Source organism: Malaya genurostris, chromosome 2 (assembly GCF_030247185.1).
Source record: "Malaya genurostris strain Urasoe2022 chromosome 2, Malgen_1.1, whole genome shotgun sequence".
Lineage (NCBI taxonomy): Eukaryota > Metazoa > Arthropoda > Insecta > Diptera > Culicidae > Malaya > Malaya genurostris.
This window is the reverse complement of record NC_080571.1, coordinates 4,476,487-4,499,370: the sequence shown is the minus strand read 5'-3', so window position 1 is coordinate 4,499,370 and position 22,884 is coordinate 4,476,487. Positions and strand designations below refer to the sequence as shown.

The following is a 22,884-nucleotide window of genomic DNA, read 5'->3' as shown; positions in this document are numbered from 1 at the left end:
TTTCTTCAGTGTCGTTTTTATCGTTTTCATCTAAGAATCCAACTTTATTATGTATGAGTGTGTGTCAAATAATCTCACTAGGTTTACTCGGAGAATGCTGAACCGACAAGCTTAGATTCAAATGAAAGGCCTCAAGGTGCCATAGGGAAATCCTGAATTTCATCCGGATCCGACTTCCGGTTCCGGAGTTATAGGGTAAAGTGTACACCGTCACTTAAACCGGTGAAACAAAAACCGTAAAAAAATTTCTAAACTGGTCTCAAAAGTACACAAATTTAAACCATTATTTAAATTGAGTACGATGGTCAAATTGCCAATAAGAGAAGTTATGTTTGCAACAGAAATTTCGCATATTGTTTCTAAAAAATTCATAAGGCTTCATTCGTTCCAATTTTTGTGATTTCATAAGGCGGTCTTATGACTCACATACGATATTCTTGTGGCTAACAACCATACGAAATCAGTATGAAATATCAAATATTTTTGCCTGAGTGCAGAACAAATCCGTCAACAGGCCTAATAATGGTTTCCAAATTACAGCCACTGTGAAAAGATAACATAAGCTCTGTCATCTGATTCTATTAGCATTGTGACTTCCGAAGTTCATTGGAACATTAGAAGTTTTCGAGGCCTATTGAAATAGAATGCCAAATTTCGTTGCAGAATGTAATAGCAAAATATTGATTATTGACTATTTAATTTGTAATCTGTGACACGTCACTTTGAGATCAGGCATTCCAGTTTCAAGGCTAAAACAAGAAAAATCAACATACACACTTGCACATACTACAAACGATGAATTGTATCAACAAACTGCAGAACCCTTACTTAACGCAACATCCCCCAGTCATACATGCAACCGTCAAGCAAAACATTGATCGCCGCCTGCTATGTGGAATTAACGTACATAGACGTACCAATCGAGTGACCAAAAAGGGGTTTTCTTTATTTACTCAAAACGAAACGGACGGTGAACATACATGTGTCTGACCGGCTTTCTGTTGTCCTATGTTTATCGCAAAGTATACACGCAATGAAATGCATCCTGGCGGACGCGTGAATCTGGTCAGTTTTGGTTGCACACTCAGTGGTGGGTGACCTTCACGTAGTCGATTCTCGTTGCATTGTTATCGGCCGATATGATCTTGAAGTAAGGCATTCCCAAGACCGTCATGTAACAGCTTCGGGATAAGGCACGGGACATCTTCTGCACAATTCGTGCAATAAATAGTTTTCCTTTTGTGCTTGAGTAGTGAGTTATGAATTAAATGATAGAAGAAATGTTTTTTTTTATTCAGTGATGGTTGTTCAAAAATGATGGCAGAAGTACGAACAAAAATTTAAATTTATTCAAAATTTTGAATAAATCAAACGAAGTTAATTATTAGGGAGGCTTTATTGGGATGAAGTTCGAAGGAAACTTGATGGTAAGCATTTAACACTTTGTGAAATTAATAATGGAAGATACGGATTGGTGATGAACGGTGAATGGTCACACTAAACCTTCGAAAACTTACCTTCGAAAACATCAAAACGTTTTCATTGCAGAAGCATGTCGAAATGTGTATCTTATCATGAAAGTTTTTTTTACACGAAGTATTTGTTGTGCATGAGAATCCAGTGTGAAATTAAAACCAATCGTACGGTATTTTGAATTGGGATATTATTTTTTTTAATTCATTATATGTAGCTTTGATATATGTTTTACTCTACAGAGTGAAAACTATTTAGATCTATTCCGGCAACGCAAACAAAAAGGATTTCCGGAAAAAAATTCAGTTCCTGCGGTAACGAAGATGTTAAGAGTGAAAAATCAAGTTACGGTCAGTTCGATATTCCAAATCTACTGTGTTCTATAGTTGTTGCCTCAGAATGTATGGGAACACTTTAAGTTCGCTATAAAATATGGTTTTTATTTATATAACCTATTAATATTACATATAAATATTCAATATTACATTGAACAGTTCTTGAATAGTTTAACAACAGTTCATATATAGTAAATTATTAAACATGATCATTGTGTCCAAGTACATGAATCCTTTAAATTGTCCTAAAATTTGTCACAATAAACGATTGTAGTATCTGACCATTCGTATAAATTCGTATAAATTTTCTGCCAAGTGATGTTGAGAAAAAGTTTAAAAGAAATCGAACAAAAGCGCAAATACGATTTACGTTTGTTACCAGTCTGGGACCAACTCAGCGTAAAGGCACGAAGAATTTTCAAGTTCATGAATCAGCTAGACATTTTTTCTAGCATTGAAAGACGAAATTATAAGCTTAAATTACTTCTTTTACTTCGTAAATATTCCACGCGCGCAAATTGCTTGCCAGATCGTAATATTTTTACAAAATTTTCAATGGATACTGCGGAACTCGTCTTGTAAACATCATCCATCACACGAATCATGCCACGGTTAAATTCCGAATACGTTTCGTCATCCATCGAGATCCCATACTGTGTTGTATAGTTTTCGTATCTCTGGTATCATGGTATAGTACACCTTAATATATGACTGCTTCAATTTTTGTACGTTCTCAGTTTTATACTCCAGTTTTATCGTCGAACGTAGGACTTCTAGGTGTTCAGTTCTTTAGTTAAATCGTGATCGGGAGACCTTTTTGCCTTAGAGAATGCTCGACCTTACCCGACCTATTGTTCATCCTCTTTATGGCAGGTTCACAAGGGAATATTTCATGAATAGTGTCTTCCAAACATTTGTAACCCTCTCACTCGGCTTAGCTTCGTCTTACAGTTCGCATATATTTCAATATCGATAAGTCTTAACACATAAAAACTTCGGTGCGTGCACTACAGGGACAGATACGTACAGGTGTAATCATTTGCCTATCCGCGTGTATAGTAAACAATGTCCACGATAATCGTTGCCTCCGACATCTATGAATTTCTCTCTGTGTTACTTCATTTCCCATTGTGATCAGTAATTGATCGGGAGTTATGTTTATTTATTGAAATTACTGTAATGAGCAATGGAAAGGTTGGACAGTGGTGCTGTGTTATAAACCATAGACTAATTCATGTTCATGATAAAGAGCGGAGTGATAGGTCCAGTATGTGAGTTTGTTTATTTGGTTGACCAAAAACTACGCAGCCCATCTGGGTTCGAATCACAACTCCGCACATAGGGTCTGAAAGTGTTCCAACCCGAAAAGGTGAATGACCTGTGGTTAAAACCTCTACAATCGAAACCAAAAAGTTAAATTTTGCAGACATGAGGACAATAGTCTTTCTTAAATGGTTCGAATCATATCTGACCGATCGAAATATAACTATGAAAATTGGTGACAACTTTACTTCACCATTCATCGCGAGTTCTGGAATTTCACAGAGATGTCATCTGGAAGTTATTATTTGCCGATGGTTTAAAACTGTTTTATTTCTACAAGGATCCTAAAACCCCACTTTTTTGCAATCACAGTTGGATGTATTTTCTAACTAGAGGAATATAAACAGAATGTTCCGTCATCTTATTATCCTTCAAACGAAAAACGATTACATATGACTACACTGTTGCGAAAGTGGTTCTGAAACGAGAGTCCTATATTTAGGAGTACTATCTGATTCAAAAATTAATTCCATAAATCACTATCTATCACTATGAATATACAGGGTCCGCCATCTAACTTTTTTTTACTAGCGGTTATTTCGACATTGGTAATCTTAATTTTCATAAATACGTTTATTTCTTAAGGCAGTTTACATAAGTTTTTCTTCGCCGTAGCATCACTTTTACATAGTATTCTTATCCTAATTTAATTCTAACATAGTCACAACGTTTTGCATTTATTAAAACATATTCTCTTATTACTTAAATATCATCTTAGGTAACTCGTCATTAATTATGAAATCTACTCGGAAATATTATTTGAACCAAACGATTAACTTCTATAAATTATAAAATAAGCTGTTATTTTCAGACATTTTGTTAATAATTTCATAAACTGTTTCGAGTTTGTTTGTTTGTATCATTACATTATTTTTATTCTAATTTAGCTATTGGTTGAACTCATGGACGCAGCTGGGATCAGAACTAAGTCTTGAAAGGGGCCTTTATTAAATTGAAACTCCAGTTTTCTTTATGAAATGATAAATAAGTTTCATGTATGAAAGGTCACGACAAGCAAGAATGTCTCGAACTGGGATATTGGATAGTCTACCTTGGGTACGCAAAGAATTTATTAGTTGAGATCTGACATCACGATACTCCACGCATGTCCAAACGACATGATCAATATCTCGATAACCTTCGCCACAAGCACAATGATTAGTCTCGGAGAGTCCAATTCGAAGGAGATGTGCATCTAACGTGTAGTGATTGGACATGAGTCTAGACATCACACGAATGAAATCTCTACTCACATCCAGTCCCCTGAACCATGCTTTTGTCGATATTTTCGGAATAATTGAGTGCATCCACCGACCCAGATCATCTTTATCCCAAGAAGCTTGCCAGCTGGCAAGTGTTCTTTGGCGAGACGAGCTATAGAATTCGTTGAAAGCAATTGGTCTCTCATAAATTTCACCCTCAATAGCACCACGTTTGGCTAAAATATCGGCTCTTTCATTGCCAGGAATGGAGCAATGAGCCGGGACCCAGACTATAGTGATTAGATAATTATTGTTCAATATGTCGTTCAGGCACTGTTTTATTTTGCCCAGGAAAAACGGTTCAGTCTTGCCAGTCATGTTTGAGCGAATGGCTTCAATTGCACTCAGACTATCTGTGAAGAGGAAATAATGGTTTGGAATTAATGTGACGATTACACTCAAACTATATTGAACTGCTGCTAGCTCTGCTATATAAACAGATGCAGGTTCTTGAAGCCTAAATGAGGCCGAAACATTATTGTTGAACATACCAAACCCTGTCGCTTCTTCAATTCGCGATCCGCCGTGTAAAACATTTTCTCAGAGTCAATATGCCTGAACTTACTTGAAAATATTTTTGGGATTTCCGTCGAACGTAGATGATCCGGGATTCCACGCACTTCGCGCTGCATGGATGTATCGAAAAATAAAGTTGAGTCAGGGACATTTAGGAGGCTGACACGGATAGGAATATATCTTGAAGGGTTGATTTCCTGTGACATATGGTTAAAATATACTGTCATGAATTTTGTTTGAGATCGAAGCTCGACTAGTCGTTCGAAATTATTAATTACCATGGGATTCAGCACCTCACATCTTATTAGCAGGCGTGATGAAAGCTCCCAAAATCGATCTTTTAATGGAAGAACTCCCGCCAGAACTTCAAGACTCATTGTATGTGTCGAATGCATGCACCCTAAAGCAATTCGCAAACAACGATACTGAATTCGCTCCAGTTTGATAATATGAGAGTTTGCAGCGGAACGAAAGCAAACGCATCCATATTCCATCACTGAAAGTATCGTTGTCTGATACAATTTTATTAGATCTTCCGGATGAGCACCCCACCAAGATCCTGTTATTGTTCGAAGAAAATTTACTCTTTGTTGGCATTTTGTTATCAGAAACCTAATGTGTCCTCCCCACGTGCATTTGGAATCGAACCACACCCCGAGGTATTTAAAAGTTAAAACCTGTTGGATCATTCTTCCCATCATATGGAGCTGAAGCTGCGCGGGATCATGCTTTCTTGAAAAGACGACTAACTCTGTTTTCTCCGCAGAGAATTCGATACCAAGATGAACAGCACAATCGGACAAGTTATCTAAGGTATCTTGCAATGGTTTATGCAGATCAATAGCTTTGGGTCCAGTAACTGAAACCACGCCATCATCTGCCAATTGTCTTAGTGTACATGGGGTTACTAGACAGCTGTCAATGTCATTTACGTAAAAATTATAGAGGAGCGGACTGAGGCATGAGCCTTGCGGGAGACCCATGTAACTATTTCTGAGTGTTGCCAAATCGCCATGTGAAAAATGCATGTGTTTCTCTGACAAAAGGTTGTGCAAATAATTATTTATAACCGCTGGGAGTCCATTTTGGTGAAGCTTGTCTGAAAGAACATCAATGGAAACTGAATCAAATGCTCCTTTAATGTCTAAAAATACAGATGCCATTTGTTGCTTTTGAGCGAAGGCAATTTGGATGTCAGACGAAAGTAATGCAAGGCAATCATTCGTCCCTTTATTTCTACGGAAGCCAAACTGAGTATCTGACAACAAACCGTTCGTCTCGACCCAAGTGTCAAGACGTCGTAGAATAATTTTTTCGAACAATTTTCTGATGCAGGACAACATCGCAATGGGTCTATATGAGTTGTGATTGGAAGCTGGTTTCCCCGGTTTTTGAATGGCGATAACTTTCACTTGTCTCCAGTCAGGTGGAACAATATTTTGCTCAAGAAACTTGTTGAACAATTCCAACAAACGTCTTTTTGCGAGGTTGGGCAGATTCTTCACCAAGTTGAATTTAATTCTGTCCAACCGTGGAGCGTTATTGTTACAAGACAAGAGTGCTATAGAAAATTCCATCATTGAAAATGGGTTATTAATAAAACCATTATTTGGAGGAGATTCCCGTATAATGCTCTGCGTAGGAACAGAATCTGGGCAAACTTTCCTAGCAAAGTCAAATATCCATCGGTTCGAGTATTCATCACTCTCATTGCCCACGGTACGATTCCTCATTCGTCTGGCCGTGTTCCAAAGAGTGCTCATTGAGGTATCTCTTGACAAACCTTCGACAAAATGTCTCCAATAGCTACATTTTTTGGCTCGAAGTATGCTCTTGTACTTGGTTTCTAAAACCATAAGTTTTTCAAAATTCTGAGGAGTTCCTCCTCCCCGTTTTAGAAACGTCTTGCAAGCATTTTGTTTTGCGAGTTTAGCCTCTGAGCACTCTTTGTCCCACCAGGGGTTGGGAGGCCTTCTGTTAGTCGTTGGCCCAGGAAAGCGTTTAGTTTGGGATTGTTCTGCTGCCTCCAGAATCGAACAAATGAGGAAGTCATATTCTTCAAGTGGAGGGAGCTCTTCCATTGAATTCAAAATACTAGAGATTCTACTTTGGTATTTAATCCAGTCGATATTTTTTGTCAAATCATATGGAATACTAGCGGAAGTAGCAATGCAATTGCTACTGCTAATTGAGATGATGATTGGTAAATGATCGCTACCGTGTAAATCAGGCAGTATTTTCCAGGTGCAATCTAGTCGAATTGATGTTGAGCAAAGAGATAGATCTAATGCACTTGGGCGTGCCGGAGGTCTTGGGATCCGTGTCATGCTACCCATATTTAATACCGTCATGCTAAAATTGTCACAAATGTTTTGTATTAAAGATGATCTGCTATCATTGTAAACGGAACCCCACATAATACCGTGCGAATTTAAATCCCCCAGAATCAATCGTGGTGCAGGAAGGGCTTCAACCATTTCATTAAGCTGTTGCTGTCCAACTTGTGCTTTTGGAGGAATATAAACCGAAGCTATGCAAATATCTTTGCCTTTAATGTTTATTTGGCAAGCAACAACTTCTATACTAGAAGTTGAAGAGATGTTTAATCTATAAAAGGAATAGCATTTCTTAATTCCCAAAAGCACTCCACCATACGGAGAGTCTCTATCGAGACGTATAATGTTAAAATCATTAAAATTTAAAGCTATGTTTGAAGTAAGCCATGTTTCGCATAAAGCAAATACATCACATTTTTGACTATGCAATAATATTTTAAATGAATCAAGTTTTGGCATGATGCTTCGACAATTCCACTGCAGGACAGTGATTGTATCATTTGCGACGGGTGATAAATTATCCATCAAAAGATACAAAACCTGAGACAATTGGCCATTGAGCTGATAACTGCTTCAAAAAGGTTCTAGCTATTGGAAGGAATGCCATTATGAGGGTCTTTAAGGGTTCAGATATATTGAATGCTGAGAAAATCCATTCAACAATTTCCGAAAACTTCAGTAATCCTGTTGGTGGCTGTGAAATGGAGCCCACTGGATTATTATCTTTTTCTGTACTAGATCCTGGATTGGTTTGTGAATTTGACAAACCAGGAGGCACAGTCTTTGGTTTTGACTTTTTTTGTTTAACACGGGGATCTTTTTTTGAAGATGAAATTTTAGGTGTCTTTTTTGGTAATTTGGAGGAAGACTTCTTTCTCTTAACTGACCCTTGGGTAGTGATAAACGAATTACCTTCACTATTTTCGTCAGAGTCAGAGTCCTCTGGTTCCTCTAGATTTGAAAACCCGTTTTCGGTTTCCAAAGGGGGGACATCAATGACCGTTTTAAGCATTTCTGCATATGTGCGCTTAGACCGTGCTTTTAAAGAAAGCTTAATTTTGTCTTTGTGCACTTTAAATGCAGTGCATACTGAAATATCATCATGAGGACTATTCCCACAATAAATACATTTTTCAATTTCCTTGTTGCAATCATTATCTTTATGAGGCCCTTCACACTTAATACATTTTGGTTTATTACTACAGTAAGTAGCTGTGTGGCCGAATTTTTTGCAGTTCGTACAATTCATTACATTTGGAACAAAAAGCCGAACAGGGAGGCGAATTTTATCGACATAGACATGGGACGGCAACGCAGACCCGGCAAATGTCACTCGAAACGAGTCTGATGGGCGATAAACTTTCTTTCCCTCTTCATGAACTACTGAGTACAGTTGTTTGCACTCCAGTATTTTCACACCCTCAAGCATAGAGTTCTTGAAACGACCAACACCATGCTTGAGTAAATCATCTACCGAAAGACTCGCTTCGGTAACAACACCGTCAATTTCGACATCTTTGGAGGGTATGTAAACTTTATACTCTTTATTGAAATGTTCCGAAGAGACAATATCATTCGCGTGTTTCAAATTATTTACCACAACACGAATTTTATCGTTATTTACTTTTATGATCTCTTTGATTGAAGAGTATCGTGATGTCAAACCTTTATTAATTTGAAAAATGTTTAATGGCTTTGATATACGTCTAAAAAAGACTATCCAAGGCCCAGAAGAGCTCTCCTGATATTTTTTCGTTCGTGGGGGTATCGGATTCATGCTAGGATTTACGTCCATGGATTCATCCATTACATTAAAATTTTTAACTAAACTTTAAAATAAAATTTGAAACCAACACTACACAGTACTCAATCAAAAGGAAAAGAAAAAACTTCTACCTTGAAATTGTTGTCTATCTCCGTTGCACTGCCGTGTAGATCCTCGTTGCTCTAGATGTTCTTGTTGGATGTATCTGGACGTTGATACAATGCTGAAGCTCACTGTAGCGATAGAATATGATGTGATGCTACTGCTACCTGACATCCAGCACCACTCGAATTCCGATTTGCTTTCGTCTTCGCCAGCTGTAACCAGCGCAGGTCACCGGTGTATACCTGCGTGTTGTATGGCAGTGGAAAGACCGAGTTGTCTTGTCTCCTTCTTCCTAGTGCTCCGCACCGATATGCTTCTGCACCGAAGTGCCTTCGCACCGGTGTGCCTTTGCACTCTCCTGCTTCTATGTGCCTTTGCACTCTTCCTCTTCGATGTGCCTTTGCACTCTCCTGCTCAGCACTGGTGGCTGTATATTGCGGCCTGGGTAGAGTTTGGGAAACGCCCTTTGTTGTTTCCTTCACCAGCTTGGCCCAGCACTAGGGCTCTCTTATGCAGCACGACTATACGTTTTAACGGCTGCTGCCAACAGGTTTCTACCTGTAGTTCAACCGTTGTCGTATTTAACGCGTGTAAACCAACCAGCGTTATTAAACTGTACGCTTCTATACACAACCTTCTCGGTTGAACGGCTATTACTGAATGATTGGTATTCTTAATATCACTTCTGATTTGACAGAATCTTAGTTTTATTTTTCCGCTGAACGAAAATAGTTGTGTATACGCTCGAAGAACGCGTGAAAATAGTGTCAACTGGGCTTGCGATCAGCTTGAAGAAGACGCCGGGGACGGAAAACCCGCACGTTATCATGGAGAAGCCGATGCATCCTCAGAGAGTGACGGTTTGGTGCGGATTTTGGTCTGGCGGCATTATTATGCCATCATTATATTTGAAGAGGAAAACTTGGACACCATTTGGTTCCAACAAGACGGCGCTCCGTGCCACACAGCCAATGCTACGATCGATCTTCTGCACACAGTCTTCGAAGATCGAATTATCAGTCGAAATTCCGATGTCGTTTGGCCGCCTCGGAGCTGTGATTTGACACCGTTTGACAATTATCTTTTGGGGGTTGTCAAAGATAAGTGTTATGTGGACAAGCCAGAGACAATTCAAGCCTTGAAGGACAACATTAGTGCAGCCATAGCTGAAATAAAGCTGCATACAATCGAAAATGTACTAAAAACTGGACCGACCGTATGGCGTACTGCAAGGCCAGCCGAGGCAACCATTTGAATGAAATTATATTCCACAATTAACCGGAAGGATTGTACTCCAATATGAAAAAATAAATTTTGAAATCGGATGAAAAAAGTTACATGGCGGACCTTGTACTATCTCCATGGCTTCGAAGATGTAAGGGCTCATGGCCCGTATTTTAAAGAAAATCGACAACATACTACCTTGATCAAAAAGTTCCAGGAATTTATTCAGGAAATTAAAAACACAAGATTATTTATCAAAATCAATTTTGTCCCCTTTGAAGTACTCCCCATCGACAGCAACAGACTTTCGCCAGCGCTTGATCTAATCCAGGAAACATTTTTTATATTCAGTTTTCGGTATGACCATCAGAGCCATCTGCGATTTTTCCATAATCTTATCTCGGCTGCGATTTTTCTATAATCTTATCTCCTTGAGTCGACCGAATAGGAGAAAGTCGCAGGGAGTCAAATCAGGTGAATTCAGTGATTGCTGAATTGTATTCGTTTCGTTTTTAGTCAAATGTTCAATGATAACGATGGCATTGTTTGACAGTGTCATTTTTCTGCTTTGATTTTGTTGATGTTTTCGTCGGTTTTCGATGTCGATGGCCTGTTTTCTTCAGAGTATCGTAACCGAAACACTCTTCTAACATTTGCAATGTCGTCGCACCATTAAAACCGTTTTTAATGCAAGATTTAATGCAAAAGTGTTGTTGCAAACTCAATTCCGTTTTGAAAATTCAATAGAATATTAATGACAGATGTGGCAAAATAATAAAAAATCTAATCGGGTGACTGAGAACGCCACACGGTGTGATACCTGGAACTTTTTGATTAAGATAGTATACTGCCTAAAATCGCTATGTTGCACTCTAGTTCGTTCAACCTTTGAGTATGCTCTCGTTGTTTAGGCACCATGTTGTCCGATGTAACCGATAAACGGCGAATGGAAGCTGTTCAGCGAAAATTTGCTTCCCGAATTGAAACAGTGCATTTATCACTTATTGACGACACAAAAATAACTCAGATCAAATGAGAGTAAAACAAACAAATTTAATCGTTGTTTTTTTTATAGTTTTACATAATCATAGGAGGAAAACTTCGCACTGTTCTTTGGGGAAATTTTAAAGGTTTCGAAAAAAACCAATTTGTGAAATTTATCCGATGTTTACAACTTTATCTAAACCAGAAAATTGAATTCTGGACTGGATAGTAATTTAAGAGCTAAATTCAGAATCTAGCTCCGAATTCAGTTTTTAGGCTCTGAATGTAGATCAACAATTCAGTTCATGTCCTAGTATTCTGGAACTGCGCTAAATTGATTCTAGAACTGAACCTAAGTTATGAATTCTGTTCCAAAATCTACTTCCAGAACACAAGCCCTGAATTGAATTTTATTTTTGGTTCTGAGTTCTGAACCAGAATTCTGATAACGAATTTTGATTCTGCATTAAGGAATGAAATTCTGAAACTGAATTCAGGAGTAAATTATGTTTCAAAAGTCAGGTGACAAATGCTGGTTCGGAGTTCAGAGCTAAAATTCATTTTCACAATCCCGATCTAAAAGTCATATTACGAATTTTCTTCCATAAATCTGAAATCGAATTTCTGAATAAGAATTCTGGATTCAAATTGCGATCATATATTAAGGAACTAAATTCAGTTCCACAATCTAGTCAAAAAAACAACTTTAGTTTAGAAATATAGTTCCAGAGTCCAGAATTGAAAATCATATCCAGAATTTTAGTTTTAAATTTAAACCATTGTACTGGAACTGTGTTGAATTCTTGAACTAAATTCTAAGCCGGAAATTAAATTCAAAATTCAGTTCTGGAATTGAACCCAGAACTCAGTTCCCCAATCCAATTCCAGTATTCATAATCGGAATATGTTTACTTATAACCTGTTGCTGCTGCTGCTGGTTGAAAAGGCGACTGTTCACCACGACATCCGAAAAGCGTCCTGTGCATTTGAGGCTTCATACAACGCAGAAGGTCTGTTTTTGTTGCTGTTGGTGTAAAATCATCAACACGACGCACAAGATTTCCGAAAAACTTAACTTTTGAATTGTTCATGGTTATCTTATGTTATTAAAAATTTGATCATAAATTGCTGATTATATTTCTGATCGCATGGTGAAAGAATTATATTGTTGCGTTTAGTACAACTCGAGATATTTACGATTAAGTTCTACCCATTATTTCATAGGGCGGGTTTTGAAAAGGCGCCCTATAGTAAAGTAAGACGTATTCTTGTCAAAAAACGTCCATTGTGGCAAAACTCAAAAGCAGTTTCGTTCGTTGTCTTTGAATGGAAATCCGAAAGACAAATATCAGGAGGACTGCTTTTGCGTTTTTCTACAATGGTAAAATAAGCCTTGGTATTACATTCCTGTAGTGGAATTTGACCTACTGTTTCAACAGACTTCGCAGCCGTGTAATATGAGCATGTAACACTAAATCTCCTCACACATTTCAGACCATGTAAAATATTCAAGATTAAATCTTTCCCACACTTCAGACCACACGCACTTGACAAATTCCCATAAAACACGTACTCGACAAATTTCCACTCGACACCATGTCATGAAACCCAGAACCCACTTGAAATATAAACTTCACTTACATAAGGCGATTAAATTGTCAGCACTTACTTCGACTCAACGAAAACACCGCGTTCATACGACAACAATAAATAAGGAAACATAAGCATCAAATATCACCCAAAACAAAACAGTTATGTCATTTCCCGTTCCTCCACGTTCCACACCTCTCTCAAACAAGTGCCATACGGCATGACCTAGAATAACAGTAACTCAGGAAAACACACTTACTCGAACCGACACTCACGAGAGTTAAACCTGACTACTCTCAACCTCCCCTTTCTGTATCACACTCACACACTTGTCTAGAAACATTACTCACTCTCTCCTACTCAAATACAATACAATGAGACATGTCATTGGTTAAATCAGACTTACGCTGCGCGTTCTAACTCCTCCCCCGGATTTTTAGCAATCCATACTGTAAAAATCAATTAGCTAAGTTAGGAGAGGATAGGATATAAATAAGTGATTGATTTAAATAAAACATCATTATTATTCGTTTAAACTTAAAGACATGCTGTTTATAGTAAAGCCGATTCAGAGTGTACAGAACCAGTGCATGGCTGGTGCTACGATTCTACTGACACTACGAATCCTTCCAGGTCGAGGCTCGAACATACGACAACTGGTTTGTAAGACCAGCGCCCTATGCATTGAACCGCCAACCCGGGACAATGGTAGTTTAAATGAAATTGTGAGTAGAACTTTAATGCAAATTACACTCAACCTAAAAGTAATAAATCCTATAGTCCACAACGCATGAGTCATAGATATACTTTAAGTCACACATTGACACGAAAGAAGTCTTGTGAGAAAATTGAACTAACAATGTTCAATTGTTCAATTCTTGCTCTAATTATTTTCTTTTCGGTGAGCTGTTCCTACTAAGTTGTTAGACCATACAACATGTTTTACGAAAGCTTCAAAAAGCGACCTAAAAACTATTACATCACCTGTAAAAAGATGAATTGAATGAATTTGAAATTTGCAAAGCGAACATATTTTTATGCAAAATGAGTTTATAATATCGGGATTTAAAAGGTAAAAAAAATTCAAAATTTGTGTTTTCCAAAAAACAACTCTGCACGTCTTGAAATATTGAAGGGGCTGGGGTCCACTAGGAGATTGATAGTACCTATTAGCCTCTCTCCGGACAGTACCAATCTTGATGCATGTGGAATCCAGCGGAAAAAAAATGAACCAAGAATAGATCCACTGGGTTCCTACTTCCATGTCGTGAATGGCGACAATTGCAGGAATTTCTTTTCCCTTTCAGTTATCAGATATTTTCAATGTTTCGCTTCACATTACTTTATTTTACTAAATTATCTCTTCATTCAACTTATCAATTTCCGTCTAGCATCGGAGAAAAGTTTTATTTGAAATGTTCTCTTCTTCCATGTTATTGATTGTCTTTCAGGATTATAAATTGAATGATAAAAATCAACTATTGCGCAAATCCGTTGATATTACAAAATTAATAACAGAGATAACATATATCGGTATATTGAATACATAGTAAAAAAAACACTTGATATTAATATTTCAAACAATAAATTAATATTTTTCTCGGTAGCCGGCTGCCCAGATCAACCAATATAACCAATTAATAATTTTAATAAATAATTAAAATAATAAGGTGGAAATAATAAAGGATCAGGACGCGCGGGAGGTCTGTTGACCTTTGTTTGGTGATTTAAAATGATTTTATAACAACTGCTTAGAATATGTCAATGCAATGAATCAACTATTTTGTCTAAATCCTATTCACTCGTTTATTTTGTATCACGTAATTTCATTTATAAAGAGCTGTGAATCAAGACTTCCCGGGACTTCAATATAGGATATTGCTGAAACGTTCACTCGGGAAGTCAGTGAGTTGAGTGGTGCATCTGAGCATCTTGAATCCGGAACATGCTAAATCGCGCACGAATACTATCATTACTGAAATTTATACTAACAAATATCCCTTTCACGTGACACTTGTGGAGTGCGCAGTAGTATGTATATACGGCCTTTTGTAACAACAAGTGTTGGACTAACATCCCTTCCGTTTCCTTAGACGATCTACGTTCGGGCCTGGCCGGCGCCGGTACTGATCAATGAATTCTGGGGTTACCAGAAGATGTACATTGAAGGATGATTTACCACAGTCCCAGGTTGGATCATATAGAAATTCCCTGTACAAATTCAACTAATCCCGATCAGTAACGGAGTAGCAACCAGAGGTGGTCGCTCAAGCTCTACAACTCTTGAAATTTTGAGATTTTCGAAATCGAAGGAATTTGCTCATACCTAAAAATTCTTAGAATTGCATAAAACGTCGAGATCTGGTGTTATCTCAACGTTTAGGGTAATTTTAAGATATTTGGCATCAACAATAAATATACGAACCCAGTGCTCATTTCGATTGTGTCATGAGGCTCAGTTTAAATAGTCGCGTTCATTCTACAGGGTCCGGCACTCGAAGTGTAACCAATTAAAAAGGCCATAAATTCAGTTTGGAAAATTACTTTTACTTAATTCAAAGTACAAAATGTGTAAAAATAATACAAAATTCAGAATCAATTCACTTTTGCTCGATATGACCACCTTTTGCCTTGACTATGCTTTTGAGACGGTCAAAAAACGAATCGCAAGTTGCCGAATGTGACTTGCAGGTATTTAGGCCCACTCGCGGACAATAACTTTTTTCAGCGCCTCGAGACTGGTGTATCTTTTAGTTCGGACTTTGCTCTCCAAAATGGCCCAAAGAGAATAATCCTTTGGATTCGCATCTGGTGAATTCGAGAGCCATTGTGTGGACGTGATGAAGTTCGGAACGTTGTTTTTCAGCCATTCTTGGTTCACTCGAGCTTTGTGAGACGGTGCCGAGTCCTGCTGAAACGTCCATGGTCTGCCACCGAAATGTTTGTCTGCCCACGGCTTCAAAGCAACCTCCAGAATACTTTCCCGATAATATGTCGCATTTACCTTGACGCCAGGCTCGATGAAAACGATTGGAGAGCGCCCATCTGCAGTTACAGCGGCCCAAACCATTATCTGTTGCGGGTGCTGCCTCCTGGTGGCCAATCGATGACTCAAATTCTCGTATGAATGGTCGGTCAAGTAAACCCTATCGTTTTGAGAGTTTACGAATTGCTCAATTGGAAAAATTTTCTCGTCAGAAAATACAATGTTCGGAAATTGACCGCTTTCGGCCAAACGAAGCAACTCCTTCGCTCTCTCAAGTCAAGATTTTTTTTTCGCGTTAACTTTTGGCAAAATGCTTTCTTGCGCTTGTAAACAATACAACTCCGAACTGTCATTTAGCAAATTTCTAGAGAGCTGATGCCCGTGCGTCAGCTGCGCGAGCGGTCTGAAGTTGGTTACACTTCGAGTGCCGGACCCTGTATGTGAAATGCAAAGAGATTTAATGTATACGAAATTGTCGTCTCTGATAGGGAAGCTATGAGTACGGCTTGGTAAACATGGAAAATTATACATTGTTCGTTAGTTATTAAAGTTCCGACCACCAACTATCTCAAAAATATAGTTTCATCTATTTGAATCGATACGATCTGACCACTGTTTGCTCGTTTTTTTTTTTTTTATATTTTGAATTCGCATTCCTATATAGAATTTAAAGAGTAGTCCTATGTGAAAACGTGCGATATCAGTGCATTTAATAGCAGAACAGATATCTACGCACTTGCACATTTGATTAAATTTGGATCTCCCAATAGTTCAATTTCGGGAATGGTAATCCCTTTCAGGAAGGAAGGGGAACTTTCTGAATGGCTCATAAAGAATCTAAGTTTTGCTCTTTAAGTTTTTTTTAGCAGTATAATACTAATCTGAAGCTGAATCTTATTTAAATAGTTTCCCAGAAGTAACCGCAAGAAATTAATGTTTTCTTAAAATTAATTGTACAATAAATTTTTACAAATTCCATCATAGTTGGCGCCCCCGGATTTTGGCGCCCGAGGCGGTCGCCTCAGTCGCCTCACCCTCACTACGTACTGCATTATTCATTGCAATATGAATTAAATTTGAATTGATATGACTTCAGTTGAATGTTTAGTCCAAAGTGGTGACTTTGCAGTCCAATTATATACATGTTTTGGCTTCCTTCGGGGTTTCTTTAGTATTTCAGCACAACACAAGCGGTTGTTTTCAGCATCTTTAGCAATTTAGCCCGCTTGGAATCTCAGTTATTCTCTCTAGAAGTGTAAGCAAACCACTGTTAAAGATTTCCGAATTCCAACACAAGAGGCACAATAGTAGCAGGAGGCGTGCCAATTAACTTTTATTCGGCCTTTATAAATATGCATATGTTTTTCTTTAATCCTTAGCAATATCAATAAGCAAATCTAACTGCTAGGTTAATCTAGCTGATATTATTCATGTGTCACTGCGGCATCTTTTTGATTTGTTTTAAAACTTTACAAATATAGTCGGCTATCGGACTGAAATGCGAGGTGTAGCATGTTTTTTTTATCTTGAGAGATCCTACAATTTCATTATATTCTAAAATTCAAAGCTAATCAAATGTATTTTCAATACATTCGAGATCCTACTCGTGAAATCGATTGCACATATTTGGCAGATAATAATGCAATAAACAGGCCCCTAACATGTGACAACAGCTTGCAATCATTTTGGAAAACAACAGTGTCTGTAAGATTACTACTTTAATAAGTTCATGGTTTACATTTTTTAGTATGATGAAAATGTCTCCTGAGCTCCATCATCAAACGAAACTGTCCCACAAAGAGCCTTCATTTTCTCGCTCACCAAAAAACAGGTTATTGTTGTATTTTTTTTTTTCAACGTTCGCCAAAGATAAAACAAATGCGAAGCCTTAATTGGCCTGTAGCCATCTCGTCCTTATATAAAACAATTCTTTACGATGTCCCGTTTCCTCCCGCCGAACTAACGGTCCAACACATTGCACTGGGAAGGATCCACCCCATCTAGAGTAGAGTAGAATGGTGTCCTCTGGCAGGACGCCGATCCACCCTTCATCTGCTGGTGATTTATTTTTAAACCCAGTGCCAACAACCGAACACAGCCAGTAGATTTTCTTTTCTAAACATTTTATGATAATATCTGTGATAACCACTACACTTTCAGGTTTATATCGTCCCCTTCTCATTTTACTTTTTTATTCGATACCGTGAAAAAAGGAACTCTACGCAATCTCCTTGTACTTTTTGCGCTTTTCCTGTGGAAATGTTTTTTTTTCATACTTTTACCTAAGATATTTCCATCAGCAATTTACAGTCAGCGTACCCGATAAAGAAAAGCCTTCGGAATGGTACGTTAACTGGACTTTAGACTAAGGCTTCTAGGTAAGTACCATTCTAGGCACCTACTACCAAACGCGCCAGCGATGGAATGAAACTGTGAGCAAGGCGAGATCAACGCCCGCGAGCGGACCAGAATTCAGATGCAGGTTTTTTAAATTTCCCCGTAAGTTGTTTAATAACGAAACAAGTGAAAGGAAAAAAATATCACGGTTTGGAATCTTCCTTTTTTGGTTGCACATTTTCCACGAGGGTTTTTTGTTTTTCCTCGCATAAGAAGGGTTGCTTCGATTCTATCGAGTTGAAGGAGCGCCAGTAAGCAATAACGAGTGGAACTGGCGCGTCTTCAGCCTCCTACGTGTTTGCCGATAGTGGCGGTGGTGATGGTGTTAAAAGTTGCGTCTGTGTGTTGGTAAATTTTTGTTGTTTAGTGGTGAGTGGTGGTAGCCTGCTATGGTTTGCTGGTTTGGGCTGTGAAAAAAAAGTAAAGCCAAAGGAGTGTAAAAGTTGGAGCGGGGTTCATGTATATATTTTTATTACGCTTTTTAACGCATCTCGAGTACACAAAGTTGGCCATTTCAGAGCATGATTTCTGATACATTTGTCTTTCGCAATGCTAACTGTACCAACCTGCCATGGGCTTCCCGATGAGTCTGTACGCATAAGGTTGAGCACGGGGTTGGGTTGGACGGGTTGAAGGGTCGAATAAAGGAAAAGATTCTCTCTTCGGCCCGTCCTGCCACCACTTTTTTCGAGTAGGGGGTGGTGGCTGGGAGGACAGTGGAAAAAAAATGGTCGCCGTTACGGAATAAGAAAACCTGGAGATTTTTTGGTGTGCGCCTTAGGTAAATAAGAAGACGCTACGATGATGGTGATATATACAAGCGCGCCTTTTGTTATGTACTCTTTTTACTTTTTGGTCGTTTCGAAGGTTTGGAGATTTTAAAAATTTGATGAATTCTCAGTCTTATTATTCAATTTGCCAGCATCTTACGCGTTTTCCGTGGCTCCGCTGCTGGTCGGGATCTACATCTCATCGGAGCTTTCAATTGTTCTCGAAGGAAAAGTTTTTCAATTAAACCGTTCGGAGGTGTTAATGTTGTTGATTATCTAGACATTAATATTTAAGTGCAGTACGATTATCCCGATTGGGACCGGAGAAATCGGGTTGTTAATAGTTGGAGCAGCTCACGCTAGTGTTTCGCAGCAGACGAGGAATAATAATTTTTGTGGTAATATGATTTAAGTCATCAGTAAAAAGTTATTGGTATTTACAAGCGTATGAAAATAGTAAATATTGAACTGTTGTTTGATGACGAGCAACAAGTTTTTAAAAGAGACATATACGACAATTGGTTGATTTGGTGAATAGTTTGAGATATTGTGTAATTGAGTTGCTATTTATGTAGTTTTACAATATTCCTGAGTGTAAACCAGAAATCGATGAGTTTGAACAGTAATTGAAAATTTAAAAACACTAGAGATGTCTCCACTCAAGATTACATTAGTGATTTTATATGCAAGTGATTCTAGTAAATAATTAGTAAAGCTTATGTCTAGGCTCACAAACCAGCACTTACTGGGAGCTCCGAGAATAATGGATTGCTAGTGCATATAGTATCGAGTGTTTAGGCCTACATTTTTAGCACTTCTTACTAAAGACATTTCAACCAAAAGTTACCGTCAATTTTTCCACATGCCCCGGAAACCTTAAATACAGTTCCTTTTTTACTGTGCATGAAATTTTTCTGAATCCAAATAAACTTCCGATGAGTTGGTCATGTTTCTCCCTAAGGGCAAAGAAATTATTTCATTTTTGCACTCAATTTTGTGGGTGCTGGACTTCAATTTAAATTTTAAATAACTCTTTTTACAACATATCACAGCTGTCTTATGAACCGAGTGATCATAAATTTGATACTTATATTCCATTAAAGAAAATCATAGTTTCTTTTTCTAGCGTAGAATACAGCGCGCTTCATATTAGGCATATGGAAATGCCACCCAGTTTAAAACTGCGAAATGCGTATAAAAGAAATTGCTTGAAGAAATGGGATACATTTTGTGTATGGTGGCGCTAGGATACTACTGAAAAATACTGTATAATAAGTATCGAGTATTATCAATCACTACACAGTTCGAAAAATTCTTGTGATTTTACATGTTATCAGATGCACATAAATGGAGCGTCATATTTCACACAAATTTATATTCAAGAACATGTAAAATTGTGTGATTTGAAAATTACATGGCTTCAAAACGAATGGAATAAAAATCAAAAGATCAACAGCAACAACGCGACTTGAACCGAATAACATTAGATCACGAAGCCCACCAGTCGGACTGAGCCACCAAAGCACATATCTGCTTGGCTGGTAAATCGTGCATATAAATTCATACAGTCAGTAAATTTCTGTACAAATGGAATATTGCGTCATTTGAGAAGTTAAGTAGTTATGAATTGTATCGTTTGTAGAATTATGTCACCTGTAAAATTCATAATTTTTTTCTGTGAGCTCTTCCTACTGAGTCAGTTTCAACATCGCATGATCGATCATTTATTCAGCCGAGATTCCAATGGATGGGAATGTTGGAGACTGTTCAGTACGCATATATATATATATATATATATATATATATATATATATATATATATATATATATATATATATATATATATATATATATATATGTATGTATATATATATATATATATATATATATATATATATATATATATATATATATATATATATATATATATATATATATATATATATATTTATTTATTTATTTATTGATAATATAATTTTTAAGGCACACTGCTCTAGCTTGTCCGGGTCGGCGGTTCAATGCATATGACGCTGGACGGATTCTTAGTGTCAGTAGGATCGTAGTACTAGCTGGGAAGTCTGTTGAAACAGGAAGCAAGGATGGCTTTTATCGTATCAAAGAACGCTCACTAGCAGATCTTCACACGATTCAATCAGTGCCATCAAAGAGAGACGGATATCATCGCAGCAACAAAACTCCGGCATGGTTCATTTAACATAGAGTACACACCAGTGCGAGAGCGAATTTCTCTCGATGACCTGTCTGAGAATCAAAGGTTAGCTCGCTGCTGTGGGGATTCTCTCGCTCTCGGGGGTCGCTTATTATCATTTCGTGATCCAATTCTGTACGGGCAGTGGATAATTGCGATAGAATCATTTTACTATTGCTTATTATCATTTCGTGATCCAATTCTGTACGGGCAGTGGATAATTGCGATAGAATCATTTTACTATTGCCGCTTATTCTAACTATGTGCATATAACCTTTGTATAAGTTGCGACTATGAAAATGTATGTGAATACTTCACACAAGGGTTTTGAAATATTGCAACCTAGTATGAGAATCATCAATCGATTTTCTGCGATAATTGTCAACTTGCGATTCTCTCACACTTTCACACAGCATCACTATCATTATCAGATTGTAATTTTTTTAAGGACCGTGAAATACTCAGAGTATGAAGTGGAGCGAAGAAATGTAGAAAAATTCTCTCGCGGTTCCTTCATTGAGAGACACGAGTTCTTGTAGCATCTTCTACCGGATTGAACATGTTGTACGAGGTCTGTTCAAAAAGTACCCGGAATTCTCATTTTTCTAAAAAAATATTTATTTATTCGTCTACATCTATATGGTCCCCTTCAAAGTAATCCCTCCTAGATATAATACACTTATGCTAGCGTTTTTTCCAGTCTTCGAAACACCCCTGATAGTCACTTTTTGTATTGCTCTGTAGCACTCTCAGCGATTCTGCCTTTATCTCTTCAATCGATGAAAAACGCTGTCCTTTCATGGTTCTCTTCAACTTTGGGAACAGGAAAAAATCACACGGAGCGATATCTGGTGAATAAGGAGGTTGGGGTATGATAAAAGTCTTGTTTTTAGCCAAAAAAGCGTTTGTTGTTTTGATCAAAATTCAGCAGTTTTGGAACGAATTTTGCTGCCTCTCGTTTCATGCCCAAAACATTTGAAAAAATATGATGACATGAGCCAACTGATATGCCAACTTCATCAGCAACTTCCCTAATAGTGATTCGGCGATCATCCATAATCATTTTTTCCACTTTTCCCACATTTTCATCGATTATTGACGTGCTGGGTCGACCGGAGCGTTCGTCGTCTTCAACGTCTTCGCGGCCATCTTGGAAACGCTTATACCACTCGTAAACACTTGCTTTTTCATAGCAGACTCACCGTAGGCTCTCTGTAACATTTCGCACACTTGGTTACACTTTATTTCATTTTTCACGCAAAATTTAATACAAATTCTTTGACTCTTCAATTCTTCCATTGTTTAAACTAACAAAAATCGCCGAGCTCAAAAAAACACGTCTACACCAGCCGCTACAAGACAGAATGTAAACAATGAATACAGCTGAAAATTTCACCATACATTAGGGACATATGTACCAACACAATAAAAAAAAATTTTGACCACCGGACTCTCCAGACGCGCGCAATTAAAAAATTCCGGGAACTTTTTGAACAGACCTCGTATACAATATAGATGAATATCAAGCAGCTTCTGTCAAATTATCGGCAATCACCAACACTGACAGCAAGGTCAAATTTCACGTAAGGAATATAATGTCACTTTGTTT

At 37.8% G+C, this 22,884-nt stretch overlaps 1 protein-coding gene across 5 annotated transcripts in view; it reads left to right on the top strand.

Annotated features, from left to right (window-relative positions):
- The first annotated feature begins 1,078 nt into the window (after positions 1-1,078).
- The window catches only part of LOC131428259 (gastrula zinc finger protein XlCGF57.1), a 53,384-nt gene continuing 31,578 nt past the window's right edge, over positions 1,079-22,884 (top strand). The window contains exon 1 of one of the 5 annotated variants that reach the window (XM_058592059.1): positions 1,079-1,427. In XM_058592059.1, coding sequence (XP_058448042.1) covers positions 1,404-1,427 — 24 coding nt within the window. In that variant the 5' untranslated portion in view covers positions 1,079-1,403. Of the gene's footprint in view, positions 1,428-18,543; positions 18,666-19,235; positions 19,465-22,884 lie in introns of those variants that run through there. The other 4 variants (XM_058592058.1, XM_058592054.1, XM_058592056.1 and 1 more) reach the window with 4 other exon arrangements.